The following is a 17,263-nucleotide window of genomic DNA, read 5'->3' as shown; positions in this document are numbered from 1 at the left end:
AGGAGTTATGTCTTTTTTAATTAATTATTATTATTATTATTATTTTGGATGAGGTTAGATGGGGTTTAGTTTAATTATTTGGGATTAAACCATAAATGCTCAAACTAAAGAGAAAGTGTTTAAATACACCTTGGATTCATAAACTTGAACTGAGTTCAAATTTAGTGCATTTAGCGATAAGAGTGGCTGTACCCACATTCTCACGGCAGGTCAAATATTTATCTATCTTTACGCACACTTTCACCAAAAAATAATTTTCATACAACCCAGAATGTGCATGGAACATGTGGTATGCAACCTTGTGCATGCACAAAATTTTTGTACCAATGTACCATAATACATGAGGCTCCTGGTCAGTAAAAGTGTACATTTACAAGAAAATCATTGGGCAATGCCAAATGTGTTGGTTCTGATCGGTGACTTATCATTAAACTGAAAAATAAATATAAAAATATAATAAAATATAAGGTTGGAACTTCCTTTAAAAAATACAGTAATCTATCATTTCTATCACTGATCATTATGTAACTTTTATTGTGAGCAACAATTCTCGTTCCATATTTACAGTCTTTGCTTATTTTCTGTTACATTGACCCAATTTGCACATTTCCATAATTTTTATTCATTAAAGTTTTATAATGCCTCACAAAGTGAGTTATAGAATTATTGGATATTGGACTCCATCTTGGCTGTGTTGTGAGAGAGACGTCCCCTCAGTGTGATTTGTTTTCAGCCGTTCATTGCTATCTGAGCAGGAAACGGTGAGAAATTTAATGGAGCGTCTAGCTTTTGGGTGATTATCACAGGCTGTTTGGAGAGGGGAGAAAAATTGACACACAGACAATCACGGTGACAAAAAGAAAAAAAAAGGTGTGAAGCCGTAGCTGCATATTTAACAGAGACGCAATATTCATCCATTTAGTTTAGAGTATTTACTGTTAAATTCAGCCAGTAAATAAGGTTCGTTACAAAGTCTTCATTTTGGAAAATGTCTTTCATATAAAAGGAAGCATTACCAAAAATAGATAAAAGTAAATAAATAAATGGAAACAAAGTTGTTAAGAAAATAATCTACAGTCAGTTTACTTCAGCAAAAATACCCAACATTTCTAAATGGTTTTATTTTCATTTGGACAAACACATCACAGCCAGGCTTGCTGCTTCAAACAGTCAAGACAATGTTTGCAGTGTCCACATGAAACCAAATCTGCATATTGTAAAGTTTAAGCCGTAAGGGATGCGTGGCAGGAACACTGTTTAAATATGATGCAAGCTCAGCAAGACACTTGCTTTTAAACTAAACTACAAAACATCTCAAGCTCTCTGATTAGCACATTATGCAATTTTATTTTCCTAGATTAACAATTTAGACTGATTGTCCTTAAGATTGAATCTAACTTTACATATTTCTTAAATTATACATACAAGTGATTCTTTTACTTCCAAACTAAGTAAAAACTTTTTTTTTTTTGTAAATAAGAAAATGTCAAAGCAGGGCTGTTTTTAATTTCCTTTTGTGGCTTTCTTTGCTGTTGAAATGAGCTTCGACTCTGCTTAGATTTATAAATACATGATTAGGCTTAAGAAAAGCTCTTGTTCACTTTTTTACAACATTCATCACAAATTTGAAAACATTTTTTGCACATTTCTTAGAAAACGAGTGTCCAGCTGTCTCACACATTTCAAGACTAAACTACAGGTCTTAAACAACACTTAAAAAAAAGACAGCATGCATTTTGATATTACTGTATAACAGACAATTCTTCCATGAGAGTTTAGGCAGTTTAGAGCAATGATTTAAGGCTGGCCTTTGGAGTTGCCGCTCCTAATGTCTGTAGTGGCAAAATGTTAAAATAAAGGCTCAAAACCTGAAGAAAATATATAAAAAATAAATTATCACGATTCATAGTGCACAGATAAACATGAGTATAATTGCACAATATTATAATCTTCTTGACAGAGCTTTTGTAGTACATGGGCACATTTTTGTGCTGTTTATGATAGGAGGTGCTGACTTTTAATTTTTTTGTAGAAAGCCATTCTTATTTCTCTGTTTTCACTGAGCAGTATATGGAAAGTTAGGATAGTAACCTGTTTTGAATATATGTATATATTTTTTTTCTATCCTTAACATGTGTTTTTTGTCTTTCAGGTACATCTGCACCAACATCTGGACCTGGCATTCTGTGTTCATTTGTCTCTCCTTCCTGTCCTCTCAAACCAGCCGGTCAAAGCAGATGGCCGCTCGTCCTGAGCCTGGTTCTGCTGGAGGTTTCTTCCTTTTAAAAGGGAGTTTTTCCTTTCCACTGTTGCCACTGTGCTTGCTCAGGATGGGAGACTGCAACGAAGTGAAGATTCAACGAGTCTGCTGGCCTCCTTAGATAGAGAACTTTACTAATTGTCTTTTCTATGTATGTGACTGTTGTCGCTTTGATGTGACTTGGCGTTATATAAATTAACTGAATCGAATTGAAAACCAATCAGTTTACAATCTGAGTGAAAGCCACAGCCAATATTAAAATGTATTTGCTGGTGTACAAGCTGAGGCAGAATTGTAAACTGTCAAGACCAGGGACTATTCATAATATATATATATTTTTTTCTAGCCAACAAACAACAACAAACAAACAGAAAAAGTGAATAAGCAAAAACAAAATAAAACATGAACGCTCTTGAAAATTTTCTCCTGAAAAAAAAAAAAGCAAAACAAGATTATTTAATGTACATTGAACGTTGAATTAATCACTTCTTGACTAAATTCGTTTAAGTTCAGTTCTTGGAGTTAGTTTTTACCCTGCAGAGGGAGTGCACATGAGTGCAGGTGTTTTTTATTACTTGCTTTCTTATCGTTTCTCCCTCTCCGTCAGTCATTCTCACAGTTCCCTGAACGTAATTATAATACCAGGCAGTTAAAAGTCAGGAACACAATGGAAATAATGTCTAACCTGCCCTTGCGTCTGTGACTTTTCAGCACACCCCGACACAAAAAAAAGCAGCTTGAAGACTGAAATATCCACTATATCCACACAATCACTAGCTCTGCCTGTTGTATTCAGGTGCTAATGCATCTTTTCTTCCAGTTTCATCCTTTTTCTCTCCACTCACTATCACATTCTCACCTTCACCTTTAATTTAATTCTGAGATTTAACAGCAGAACTTGCAGCTGAAACAGAATTACTGAGACTGCCCAAGTCTATAAGAACATTATGTCCTACTAATATTTATTATAGTCATATATTCTAATAGTATGCATAACAATATCAGTTTTACTGATTGTTTACGCATTACTTTTAATACCCGTGTTATAAAATGTACCTCTAAATTCCTTATATATATATATATATATATATACATATATATATATAATTATTATTATTATTATACTTGTTTCTTTGTTTTTTCAGTAACGAGTTATTCTTCACAGTTGCAGTTAAGAACCAATCAAAAAGTAATTGGATGGATTACTGCTCAGGTCTTCAACATTGTTTTTCCATGCAAAGACATAGCAAAAAATGTGAATTCACACGTCAAAAAAGATGAACAGATACAAAAAGAAAGCTTTATATATTTTTAAAATGCCCTTGGTCCTATAATACAATACTATTAGTATGTTTGTTTGCTCATCATTTGCAAAATGTTAACGATATGAAACTATCAAAAATACCCTTCCATTATTTGAATATCTTAGTTTTAAACACTGGCATGAAAAGTAGCAGGAATATGCGTTTATTATGCATTACTGTAATTTCAAACAAGTTCTTTAAAGTGTATTTAGACATTTGTTTTTATCTGCAAGTACAAACTATAATACTTTACTTGAAGGGAGAGAAAAGCCTGAGATTAGATGCAAAATTACATCTGAAAAATCACTATATTTTTAAGGATTTGTAACAACAGAACAAATAGGAAAAAGTAGTTTTCAACTCTGTACTTTATAAATGATAGTTTAAGGTCCAAAGCTTTAATTCCAGACAGGTTCTTAAACTGGAAATGAGAACTTCTCTAGTTTTGACATTCTCAAGAACAGAGTAGCAACCGTCTGTCCAGCGGAGATAAGCTTTCTTTTCTTGAAGCACGCACCCTCCAGCCTCTTCAGAATGCCGTTTCTTCTTCACTCTTACCTGAGACCTGTCTACACCTGCTTTGAGTTGCTTGTATTTCCTGTCAGCTATTCTCTCTTTTCCTTCCTTTTACATGTGCCATTCAAAATAAGTCCACCAACTTGACATTTCTAAACACTGAGTGGATTCAGAAGTTTGTTTGACCGTAACTTTATCCTCTGGAAAATGCCTTTTACTGTCCTCAACGCATTTACCAACAATCTCAGATTCCAGTTTATTCTAACATTTGTCCTACAAACTCAAAACATTTTTATATAGATTTGCTTTTGTTAAAACAGTAACACAATAAATGGTTAAATATTAAGTTCTTGCTTTAGCTGTTCCTAATTTTACTACAAAAACTCAAGTTGTAAACCTAAAGTCCGATTGGGAATGCTGCTGCGCTCCTAGTTCTCCTCTCCCTTAGTCTCTTTCAAATGGTTTCCTCCCCCTTGGGTCATTCTTCATCTCCATCTGCCACTCCAGCATGTTTCATTTACTTCTTGCTTTCCATCTCATTATACCATACATGCACCAGCAGACCAAGGTCAGCTCCATCCATTCTTCCAGAAATACAGTATGTTCAATACCTATAGGTATGAAGTCTGGTTCGGAATGAGACCCAAAGTCGTGCCTTGCTGAGCCCTCTGATAGATCCCACCATCTGCTTTCCTTTGGAAAATGTCCAAGAGGCTTTGAAAGGGAGGGAATTTGGGACAGGAGTGCTTTCAAGGGCCCTCTCTTCCAATTACGGCAGGTTTGGGATGCTGTAATTGGAATGTCACCAAAGGGCTGCATGAAAAGTTCAAATTTGAAATAGTTGAGCATAAATCTTTTCAATGTAGGATGAATGTACACATATGGAACTGAACCTAGTGTCTAAATTAGATTAGGATATTAAATATTTAAGTTGGGATTAGTTGTCAAAGTTGTTTATACTGATGTACAAGCTCAAATAAGTTTAAAAGGAGTAGTTTTAGTGTTGAACCAAAGACTCCTGATCAACATTTAGACCTTAGCAAAAAGTCAGACTGATCAAAGACCTCCTGACACCAAGCGTACAAAGGCTATGGATTAAGCTAGGAGCAAATCCAAGTAAGGGCGTGTCGTCAAAAGATCAGAGACTTTTTAAAATGGCAGATTCACCCCCAATCCTTTTAATGAGAATCATCAGCTATTGGGGTTTGGAACAAGCTCACGAGATCTATTTGCTATAATTTGGTATTTATTTATTTTGCATATTTATTTATTTTAAATTCAACTTTTTTAAAAATTTCCATGGATTTTTATATAGAAAATATTGTTCTACACACATAGTTTTGTACCAAAAAATGTAATGAGATGGTAAAAATGAGCTGCCTTATTGTGGTTAACACAAACTGATTCAGTTTTCATGCATGCACATGAAGACAAAGTTTTGTGTCTTGTCCATTATCAAGTACATACAGTAGTGGTGCAACATCTTCACTAACAAAGCCACCACTGTGCTACTAATCTTTGATCCCTATAGGAGATGATCACATCTGTACTAAATAGAAAAATTAACTGCTACTTGCATTAATATTTACCCTGTGTTGTAACTTTTACATATTTTGTTAGTTCTGAGGACAAACAGGTCCTGTAAGAAGGCCTGTTGTAGACTGAGACCACCGAGATGCTCCACCGAACGCCACAGGAAGTCCTTCCTCCATGTGGCTATCAATTTTTCAACTCCTCCCTCTTTCTACACATAGGATAATAAAAAGAATCCTGCACTGCAATAAACACTTTAATGTTTCTCTCTGGGGCAGCACAGTGGTGCAACTGATAGAGATGATGCCTCTCAGCGAGGAGGTTACCCTGGTTCAAATCCTGGTCCGGAGGCCTTTCAGGGTGGAGTTTGCATGTTCTCTCTGTGCATGCATGGGTTTTCTCCGGGTTCCTCCCACAGACCAAAAACCTGCATGTTAGACTGATTGTTAACTCTAAATTGTCTCTAGGTGTGAGTGAGAGAGTGAATGTTTGTTTGTCTCGTTTGTCTCTATGTGTCCCTGTGATGGACTGGAGACGTGTCCAGGGTGTCCCCCACCTCTCACACAGTGATGGCTGGACATGGGCATCAGTGGCCCCCACGACCCAAAAAGGAAGAAGCGGGTAAAGATAATGGATGGATGGATGTTTCTGTCTGCACCTGACCTGTTTTTTACCTTAATTTCTGGTATTCCCATATTCTCTGTTATTTTTTATAACTTGTGTGATCCCTTGTGTGTGATCCTTTGTACTAAAACTCTGGGACAACAAATTCCTGCGGGATCAATAATGTTCTATCTTATCTCATGTAGAGGCAATGAAGAAATGTAGAAATGCATCTGCAGAACTGAATATTCCCAAAAGGCACAATTTAGAATTTGTGAACACTTTTTAATTTGTGCATGTTTGTTAAAGCAGATCTGCTCACAGAATCATGTTCAGGCTGCTGTTTAATATACCATATTATTTTACAATATTAGTGCTTATTGCATATCTCAGTATATATTTTAGATCCTTGTATACCGTTTCTGTTTGTACTGTACTTGCTATTTTTGGGTGTAAATGGGACCCTGAGTACATAATTTCGTTCCACCTCATGTACCACATGGGAAGTGAATGACAATAAACTTGACTTGTACTTGAACTTAATGCAGTATAAAATTTGCAAAGGCCCGATCAATTCATTTCTAATTCTGAGACGTTGAAATGGTGAAAATGGTTCAGATAACAATTCTTCAAAAATCCAGAGATTGTCTGAACACTTGGTGGCAGATTATGAGTAACTGAATCCTCTCTGCTAAAACTACACTCCGCTGCATCCAAGGACAGCTCACATCTATTATTAATCATAATGGCACCTTTATAAAGGGTAAGTTTTACCAAGTGTGCATTTCAATTCAGTATTTCAGCATGAAAAATGATCAGTTTGACTAAACTTTAACTAATTAGAATTAAATTACTCAAAGTCGTGTCATTTTTCTTTCTCTCCTGTTGGGTCTTTCATCGCTCAGTCAAGAAGTTCTTGATAAAGTCATAATTTAACAACAAAACTGCCATTTTGTTGTTTAGCGCTTATTAGAAAAAAAAGTTTTCAAATGCTCAAACAAATACCCGATCATGAAGCAGAACATTTTGAATACATAACAGCACCGTCTACATTAACCAGTGCGGTAAAGGAGGAGAAGGTTGTGTTTTTTTGTTGTTGAATGATTCACAAGTGAGTGTGTGTGCATGAGTGTGTGTGTGTGTCTGAGCACATCCCTACCTTGACCTGTCCAACGTAGGCGTGTTGCTGTTCCTCGATGACTGTGAGGTTCACCGGCAGTGAAGAATTGAACACGGGGTCATTGTCATTAACATCCGTCACTACAATGTGCACCATTGCAGTGGAGGTCTACACACACAGACACACACACATGCTTGTTATTCATCAGGTCAGCTGAGAAACTTCCTAGGTTTTTTATCACAGTTTTGGAGTTTCTTGGTGTTTGTGTTATGATTTCAATTCTCCTGTTTTAGTTTATTTCTTCCTGTCTTTTCAGTTTTGTAAGATATTTATCATCATTTTTTGTTACTGTCGAGCCTGACAGACATCTCCATCATGTCAAAAATGGATTTTTCTCAAAGCAGTTTTACACTTTCACATTAGTCCATTTTAATGAGCTAAAATAGAGTTTCTCAAAGTGTTTTTTTTTGTCAGCATAATGATATTTATGAATCGACCTTGATTTATCTGATGGATCTACATTCTTATGGAGGGAAATTGTGATATTAATGGACCAAAGTCCATTGGGAAGAAGTTATGGAATCTTCAAAACATGCCTTTCTATTCACTTATGGTTTTAACATTTTTAAGCAAAACTGAACTTCATACAACTTTAATGAGTCTGAATGATCAGAGTCAAAAATTCATATTGATTACGTTATCGATCATAGCAACACAAAAATGGCTAAAATTCAGTTAAAATTACAAACACTGAGTTATCCTCATCACATACTTCAAGCATATCTCACAATCATAGGATTGTGTATAATGCCAAATATAGAGTTTGACCAAAGCCGTTATGACTTTGCATCGTTAACTAAATCTCTGGTTTAAAATGTGCAGGGTGAGATTCATTTGTTTAATGCTGAACCTGTAACTCATTACATGTATTAAGCAATTAAGAGCAGCCATTGAGCTGAACCCATGTTGATCACCTGTTGATTGTCAAACTAATCACGCAGAAGTTGCTTCCTCTCTTAAGACCTTTTGAGGTATAGAACTGACAATAAAAAAATAAATAAATAAATAAACTCAAACATGATCAAATCATTTAAAACACCATGTTAGTGCAACACAGTTAGCCAACAGCACACTCTCCTGCACCAAAGTTTGAAATGGTCCCCTGCAGTATAAAGGATCTTTACAGTGTAGCAGGTTCACTGCACTGACTTCTACAACCCTTATTCTGTGGCAGTATGATGGATTCACTGGCCAAATAGCCAATTAGGCACTTTGTAGTCTGACACTCACAACAGGATGTTTAATAATATGGTACACAATTGGGTGTGTATGTGGGTGCATGTGCACATATGAAGACAACCCAAGGCCTTTTGGGTGATACTGATTAATGGACCGGTAAAAGGCAACTATGCAACAATCTTCTATTCTTCTTCTGTTTTCTTTCCGTCTCCTCTTCTGTCACTTTTTGGAAGACACCATTCCTCTTTTCCCATTTCTCTTACATTCTCTTTTCACGCAGGATGTAACTGGGACTCTGTGTACATAATTTTGCTCCACCACATGTACCACATGTGATGCGAATGACAAAGAATTTCTGCCTCTGACTCGTGTTATCCTTTTTGTTTGGCTTTTCGTTCGAAAGACAATGCATTGCCAAGTTGAATAAAATGTTAAAAGTAGTTCTAATCTTTCCTCTGTGCACAAAGCTGATGCACTAATTGTGAAGATCTAGAAAAAAGTTAGTTTGTGCGAAAGAACACTTCTTCCATTGTCCAAAACTTTCAGTCTTAGGAGCTGCAATAAACTCAGTCTTATAAGCAGCACCTTCCCATTGTGGATCAACCAGTCTGTTGGTGAGCTCGTTTGTGGCTACCATATTTTCCGGACTATAAGTCACAGTTTTTTTCATAGTTTGGCCAGTCATGCGACTTATACTCCAAAGCGACTTATTTACATTTTTTTCCCCCCTATCCATGACACATTTTTTGACTGACATGTTAAATGTTCATTCATACTGACATGAACCAAAGAGTAAACATTACATTTTGCAGCCGTGAGAGGGTGCTCTAGGCTTTGACAACTATATGCTGCTGCTCGACCGCTAACACCCCCCCAACATTCACTTAGAGACAACTGAGGAAAAACTTAACACAAGTAAAATGCCCCCAAAAAGAAAACTGTATTCTGCAGATTACAAACTGCAGGTAATAAAATATGCAGCCCAAAACAGTAAACAAGTAGCAGAAAGAAAGTTTGGAGTGAGTGAGGAACTTGTGAGGGACTGGGGAAAAGCAGAACTTACTCCTCTGGAGTTGGCGGAGTTGTTCAGAAGCGACACAGTGGATGAAGAATTCAATGGATTCATTGATGTGGAATAAGATTGGTACATTTACTGGTAACTTGCTTGTCAGACTCATTGGCTTGTTATATTACTTATAGGGATGCACGGTATTGGATTTTTGGCCGATATCCGATATGCCGATATGTTAAAACTTATTTGGCCGATAACCGACACCAATATTTTTTTCCCTAGACCTACCAAGACCTACTTACAGAGACTACATAGCTTTCTCTGCTGTGGAATTAAAATACTACATTATTCTGCATGGTCTTTGTCAGTTTGGCCTGCTAACAAATGCAGATGCCAAAAAGGGGCTGAAAATGATGTAACATTACATAAATATATAATATAAAAAAAAAAAGTGCCTTTTATATTAGTGAGCTATTTAGATGGAACGGCCGATATCTGATATTGAACTTTATCGCTAATATCGGACAATACCAATACCATGCCGATAATATCGTGCATCCCTAGTTACTTAAGCCTGTTCAGAATCCTAGGTATGTTCTCTGTGTTATTGTTATTCCAGATTAAATGTCTGTTCTTGCACTTTGTGAAATATACTTCCAAATAAATGAGATTTATACTCTGAAGTGACTTGTATATGTTTTTGTCCTCTTCATGAGGCATTTTTTGACTAATGCAAACTATACTTTGGAAAATAAAATACGGTATCTGTTCACTTGCAAAAGGAGGACCATCAGCCTAACAACAGATCGTTAGTGCCGTGATGGCACAAACAGGCTTTCAAACATAACTTTCCCTTTGCTGTTTTACTTCATCTAGTAGTTATGACAATGCTAAAAAGTTTTATAAAAAGTAACTTTTGCTCTACTCACCTACACCTTATGCGTCACTTTCTTGTTTAATCAACACTGAAAATATTTTAAGGCTGGATTTTTGACTGAAGAAAGAATAACAGAGAGACAAGGGTAGGGAGAATCAATAAAACCATAAAGGGACAAAAGAAATACCAGAATAAAAGATTAGGGAATGCACTCACTGTCCTTATTTGACTTTTATGTGTGAGTAAATCATACGAGTTTGAAAACACAAGAAAGACAGAATAACTTTGGTGTGTGCTATGAAAATGGGAGCAGTGGGCCAAAGTCCATTATTTTATAGAACAACAACAACAAAAAAAAACAACTTTGCAGTTAAGTAACCACACCTAAATGTGGATCTTTTAACGTCCAGTTACCTTTTAAACAATTATTTAAGTTTCCACACTTGGGGTTTTAAAGGTAAAGTGGTAAAAAATGCCACTCCATCTGGGTGAGAGAAGTATAAATGTATGCAAATGTGGGCTGCAAACATTCAGGTAATGTTTAGTTTCCAACTGGCTCATTTATAACCAAATTCAAAATACTGTTTTTAAGAGTTGAGAAATATGTGAAAAATACTTGGTTCTAGATTGTAAAAGGAGGAAATTACCCTCCTTCAAAGTCAGGAAGGTGACTGGGGAAGCAAAAATGCTTTCTAAATAAGGACATAAGGGAGCTTACTTCAGAGTTTGTTGCCATTTTTGATTTAATGTCTAAAATATGTTCCTTTTGACCTCATGTGGTACTAATGACTGTGACCAAATTTATTTTTTGTTACACAAGTAACAAACAAATCTGGGTTTCCAGAGCAGACTTCAACATCACAGCTGGAAGCAAATGGGTTTCCAAAAATTGAGAACAAGAGAAAAACTGATTTCATGGGTTGTTAAGCCACTCTTTGATGAAAATAGCAAATGTGATCAGCTGCTGACATTTTAAGTGATTTACAAGTGGCAGAAAATAGCTGTCTGAACTCGCTGCTCCCATCTAACAAGGTTGAATCAGATCCTCTGGACAGGTTCTTTATTGTTGAAATATTTAGTCTTTTATCCAAAAGACTTCTTCAGTCAGCACCTTGTAGTGGATCAACCAGTTTGCTGGTGACAGTCAAACCTAGTTATTCACATGTAAAAGGAGGACCATCAACCCAGTAGTCATCGCCCTGATGGCTGCTTGCTTTTCACAGAGGGCTGAGGGATTTTGCAATAACAGCATTGTCAGAGGGGGACAGTTGGCATAAGACATCTATCAATCAACCCAGTAGGCTCATCAGCAAGTGACCCATTGGTTATCGTGATTTGTCCCCAAGTTAAACGCCCTTACCTGAAGGAACTGCTCCCCTTTTCCTCTGACTACATTGTTAGTGTTTTGCTTTATGGATGCTTTGTCATAGAAAGTTCATGAAAAATCATCAGAAAAAATGATTACACGTTGTCAGTGGCGAACATGCAATTCAGACACACATTACCCTGAGCGAACAGAGGGTGGAATACAGTTTATTCCAGTTTCAAAACCTAAATAGAGTCTGGAAAAATGCAAAAGATGGATACAGGCCGGCGATCGACCTCACTAGCTGCTGAATGCAACAGTGGTAAACAAAAAGTACCACGTTTGTCTGTACGAAGGAAACTGCAAGTAAATCTTCAATGTTTGACATAATTACATTATATGCTTAATGGTTAAATTAAAAGTTAACACTTAAAACTAGTTGTGCTTTGTTTTGGATGTTTTTTGCAACTTCTGGCTGCACAAGTTTAGTCTTTGTTTTCTATGATCAGTTAAAACTATACAGATTTTCCACAGGGTTTGATAGGTTGTGTAATGCAAAATTTACACTCTTACACATTGAATTTCACTGAATTCTTGCCATGTGTAGATCTGCGGCATGAAAACATCTACTGCATTAATTACTTTAAATTATTAGCATCTTCATTTTTTTTGCTTGTCTTTTTTGCCATGATGTTGGCTGATTAGGCAGAAATGCCTCACTAAATGCCTCAGGTAGCACTGTGAGTTTCACTACCTTCACCATTACAGATATCGTATTTGTTTGTTGGAGGGTAGCTCACCCTGGGTTACATTTCCTCATGAGTTGAGTGATCTTACCATTCATGTCATGTCAATTGCACACCATTTTTGGGACCAACGTTATTGGATTTTTTTTTTTTTTTTTTTTTACCTGGGTTATTGAGCATGAACCTTTTTTTTTTTTTTATTGAAAATGTCTTAAGAAAATTTCATTGAGCATAAACTTTGATGTTTTGGACCACTTCGGTTATGGCTGCCTCAGAGGAGTAGACGGGGGGAGAGGACGGGCCCCAGAAACCATTTTATCACCGGCAAAATGGTTGGTCCACTATATGGGAGTGTGCTGCTTGTGGGACTGAGTTTGTTTGTGGCTCCTTGGCTTTATAATAATAATAATGATGTCATCACAATGTCATAAATGTATGTTTCTATACAATGGCAAAATTAATCTCTACATTTAACCCATTCACCACCAGGTTGTGCAGTGGGCAGCTATTGAAAGTGCCCTGGGGGCATTTTGGGGGATGAGGTGTGCTGCCCAGAGACACCACGAGGTGTGCAGTGACTGGGGATCGAACCTGGGACTTTCGGATCCCAGGCCAGCTGCCCTGCCTCTACACCATCTTGGCCCCTTTATGAAGTCCTTTGGATGAAGGACGAAACATATCATCATCATCATCCTCATCATATTCATGATCATCTTCCTCATCCTCTACAACAAGAAACTGTCCAGATGACCTGACTAAACTTTGTTGGAAGATCCATTATTGTTTACTGCCAAAGGTGAGGCAGTGATAACATTTTGCCCACGTCTGTGTGTGCATTTGTCAACAGTATTAGCAAAATATTTTATAAGCCTTTAGACCAGTTTTATGGAAGCTCTCAGAAAGTAAACACTGGATGTACATCTACAACTGATTTGGAGCCCACATGATGCAAGATAGTTGCCACAAATAATGCAACTCATCCAACACAAAAATGGCAAGAACTCCATCTATTTTACTGATATTGAGCTAAATTTAGGTGGTGTAGTAGATGAGCATCATTCTCAACACCTCTGAGCACTAACACATCTCTTAAGAGCTCACAATATCATGTGTGATCCTGCATAGCCTCATTTACAAGGTTTGACCAAAACAGATACTGAATAACTGCATCACTTTTAAGCGCTGGATGATCTCAGGCTAAAACTCTGGCATGAAACTCAGCGGGTGAAATGCATCCCTTTAAGGAATGCTAGGCCTTTCATTTTAAATGTTTCTACATCTGTGTGGCAGAGAGCATCCTGCCCTCCTCCTTCATGGTGTGGTACAGAAGCTGCACCGTGGATGAGAAGGAGGTGCTGCAGAGGGTGACAAAGTCTGGCCACAAGACCGTAGGGTGCAGCTTATCATCCCCCAGGGATATTTACACCACCAGGTGCAGGACAAGAGCCACATGCATCATTTGTGACCCCAACCATCTTATACATGGCTGTTCACCCACCTGCCCTCTGAGAGGAGGCTGTGCTGCATCCAGGCAAAAGCCTCCAGACTGACAAATAGCTTCTACCTACGGTAGATGCAATCTGCCTGCTGAACTGCTTCTCACCCATTCACTGAACACTGCACTTTAACAACTGAATCTGTGATCTGCTGCTTCTGATGTCTGGCTGCTGCACTCTGCTTCTTTTTAACTTCTTATTTATCCACTATAGTTACTGCTAGATCAATCTATTTATCCTGGTCTTAAGGTATTTTTAATTAATTTAATTCCATTTTAATTGTGGTTAACTATTTATATGATACCCTTTTTATGCTATATCATCTTATGGTCAAGTTTGCATGCATTTTTATCTTTTTTATTTATAGTACACACCTAGTTCTGGGTAACAGTTTTATTTCTTACCATGTAAAGTTTGACAAACTGATTTTAAGTCAAATGTACTGTATAAATAAATTTGAAATTTACATTGTGTCAATAGAAAATATAATATATGTTTACTTTGAGGCGGTACAGTGTCTCAGTTGTTAGAGCTGTTGTTTCACAGTGAGAAGGTCAACGGCTCAAATTCCAGGCTGGGGGCATTACTGGGGGTTTCTATGGGTACTCCGGTTTCCTCTCACAGACCAAAAACATGCATTTTAGGCTAACTGGTAGCTCTAAATTGTCCCTAGTTGTGAGTGAGAGTGTGTATGGTTGTTTGTCTCTATGTGGGCCTTTGATGGACTGGAGATCTGTCCAGGGTGTCCTCCGCCTCTTGCACAGTCACTGCTGGACATGGGCACTAGTGACCTCCATGACCCGAAAAGGAAAAAGCCTGTTAAGATAATGGATGAATGGATGGATGAATGGATGGATGAATGGACTGATGAATAGATGTTCACTTAAATTATGTTGAATCTCTGAAAAAATTGAAATGAGGCGGTTCGGTGGAATTTACCAAAGCACTCTGTGAGAGTTATTGTTGCACTAAATGAGGAAGTCCAAAGGTGACAGGAGTGGACACGAGTGGGGCACTGAGACTGTGGGAGATGTGTTGTAGTAACAGAGGGGAGTTGAGGTGGAGGAGGGATTTGCATTGTAGCTCATCCCTGAGCCAACTGTTTGCAGTGGTGATGGAAGGACTGACTGATGAGTCCAGACAATAATTTCACTGGATTTTATATTCACAGACAATAATGTAGTGAGAAAAGAAATGAAGGTTAAAGAGGTGTAGAATCACCACCACAAGGACTGTGAAGTGCTACCTGAACCAGAAATCCTGGCTGAATGGTCCATACTCTGCTGAAAGACAGGGATACTGCCTTCAGGTGTGGTGACTCACAGGAACTGGGGAGGACAAGAAAAGAGCAAGCTACTGGTATAAGGAGAGCCAAAGCCACATATGCATGGAAGATCCAGGGGTATTTCACCTCACAAGACCCACGGAGCATGTGGAGGGGCATTAAGTGCATCACAGACTATAAAAGCAGGGGTGCACAATGCCCTAGGGACCCATCACTGCCTGATGCTCTTAATAGGTTCTATGCTTGCTTTGAGGACCCAAATAGACCACCCAGCACCAGATTCCCCTCATCACAAGAAGAGGATTTCCTCAGTGTGACCTCAGCAGAAGTAAGGAGTATTTTCAGGAGGATTAATCCTCACAAAACACCTGGCCCAGCCAACCAGCCAACATCCTGTGGAGGGTGCTGAAAGACTGTGTTGATCAGCTCTCCGAAGTGATGGTCAATATATTTAACTCCTCCCTCACGATGGCAACTCTTTCCACCTGCTTGAAGACCGCTACCATCATCCCAGCTTTCAAGAGCTCTGCAATGACTAGTCTGAATGACTACCGGCCATTAACCCTCACCCCAACAGTCGCTAAAAGCTTTGAAAGAATGTTCATGGCCCACATCAAAGCTACCGTCAACATCAGCGAGGAAGACCACACCACACCAGTATGCATACTGCAAGACTCAATCAACTGGGATGCAACTGGGTCCTGGATTTCTTAACAAACAGACTGCAGTCTGTGAGGATCCACAACTTCTCCTCCTCCACCATAACCCCCAGAAATTGGCTCCCATCAGGGCTATGTGTTGAGCCCCCTCTTGTTCACTCTGCTCACATATGGCTGTGCACCTACCCAACCAGGCTGTCATTTTGTAAAGTTTGCAGACAATACAGCAGTGGTGGAATGCATCACAAACAACGAGTCTGGCTATAGGCAGGAGGTGGAACACCTGGAGAGCTGGAGCAGGAAGGAAAACCTTCACATCAATGTGAAGAAGATGGTCATGGATTTCAGATGGAGCAAATGCCTCCCCCTCCCCGAACATAGGAGGATCTGCAGTGGAAGTGGTCTCCAGTTACAAATACTTGGGTGTGCACCTGAATGACAATCTCATGGCAACAACACTACCGGCCTGATCAAGAAAGCGACTCCAATTCCTCAGGCGGCTGAGGAGAGCTGGTATGGGAAGCTCAGTCCCTACCTCCTTCTACAGGTGTGCAGTGGAGAGCACCTTGTGATCCAGCATCAACGTGTGGCATGGAAGCTGCACAGCTTCAGAAGGGAAAGTTCTGCATAGAGTGGTGAAGGCTGCACAGAGACTGTTGGAGTCAGCCTCCCCACCTTCACAGACATCTACACAACCAGATGCAGGAAGAGGGCCACCTGCATCATGAAGGACCCCACTCACCCAGCACACACAATTTTTGCTCCACTCTCCTCAGGCAGAAAGTTGTGGAGCACTAAGTGTAGAACCATTAGACTGAGGAACAGCTTCTACCCTGAAGCTGTAAGTCTCATACATCTCTAACCAGGATAATCACTAAGAAAAAAATCACTGTAATAACACTTTAATTGGTGATACGTGACTTGTCTGTGCTGCTGATTATCTCATGCTGCTGTATTCATTCATACCTATCTGCTCACCACAGACTCATGCTTGGGCTGCTGTTCTCACACCGTATTGTTTTAAATTATTAGTGTTTAGCGTATATCTTGGATCTTTTAGCGTACCGTTTGGCGTTTGATTAGTGTATATCTTGGCATATATCTTAGAGCCTTATTTAGTGTTTCTTAGTATGCTTTATATTTTGCTGTTTTGAGGTGTAACTGAGACCTTGTGTATATAATTTCCTTCCACCTCATGTACCACATGTGGTGGAAATGACAATAAAATAGACTTGAACTTGAATACAATTGGAAGAGGGGCAAAATGTGCTGAAAAGGTTAGAGTTGTAAGACATTATGTTTGAGTT

At 38.4% G+C, this 17,263-nt stretch overlaps 1 protein-coding gene across 1 annotated transcript in view; it reads right to left on the bottom strand.

The window, feature by feature from the left end:
- LOC119423497 (protocadherin-15) overlaps positions 1-17,263 on the bottom strand; it is a 322,189-nt gene that overhangs the window by 132,238 nt on the left and 172,688 nt on the right. Inside the window, exon 19 of the mRNA XM_037690893.1 lies at positions 7,376-7,504. Within this exon, the coding sequence (XP_037546821.1) occupies positions 7,376-7,504 (129 nt within the window). The remainder of the gene's footprint in view (positions 1-7,375; positions 7,505-17,263) is intronic.

The sequence above is a fragment of the Nematolebias whitei genome, chromosome 17, assembly GCF_014905685.2.
Source record: "Nematolebias whitei isolate Nwh7 chromosome 17, NemWhi1, whole genome shotgun sequence".
In the NCBI taxonomy this organism is placed as follows: domain Eukaryota; kingdom Metazoa; phylum Chordata; class Actinopteri; order Cyprinodontiformes; family Rivulidae; genus Nematolebias; species Nematolebias whitei.
The sequence above is the reverse complement of the archived record's forward strand: the minus strand, read 5'-3'. Positions and strand labels throughout refer to the sequence as shown.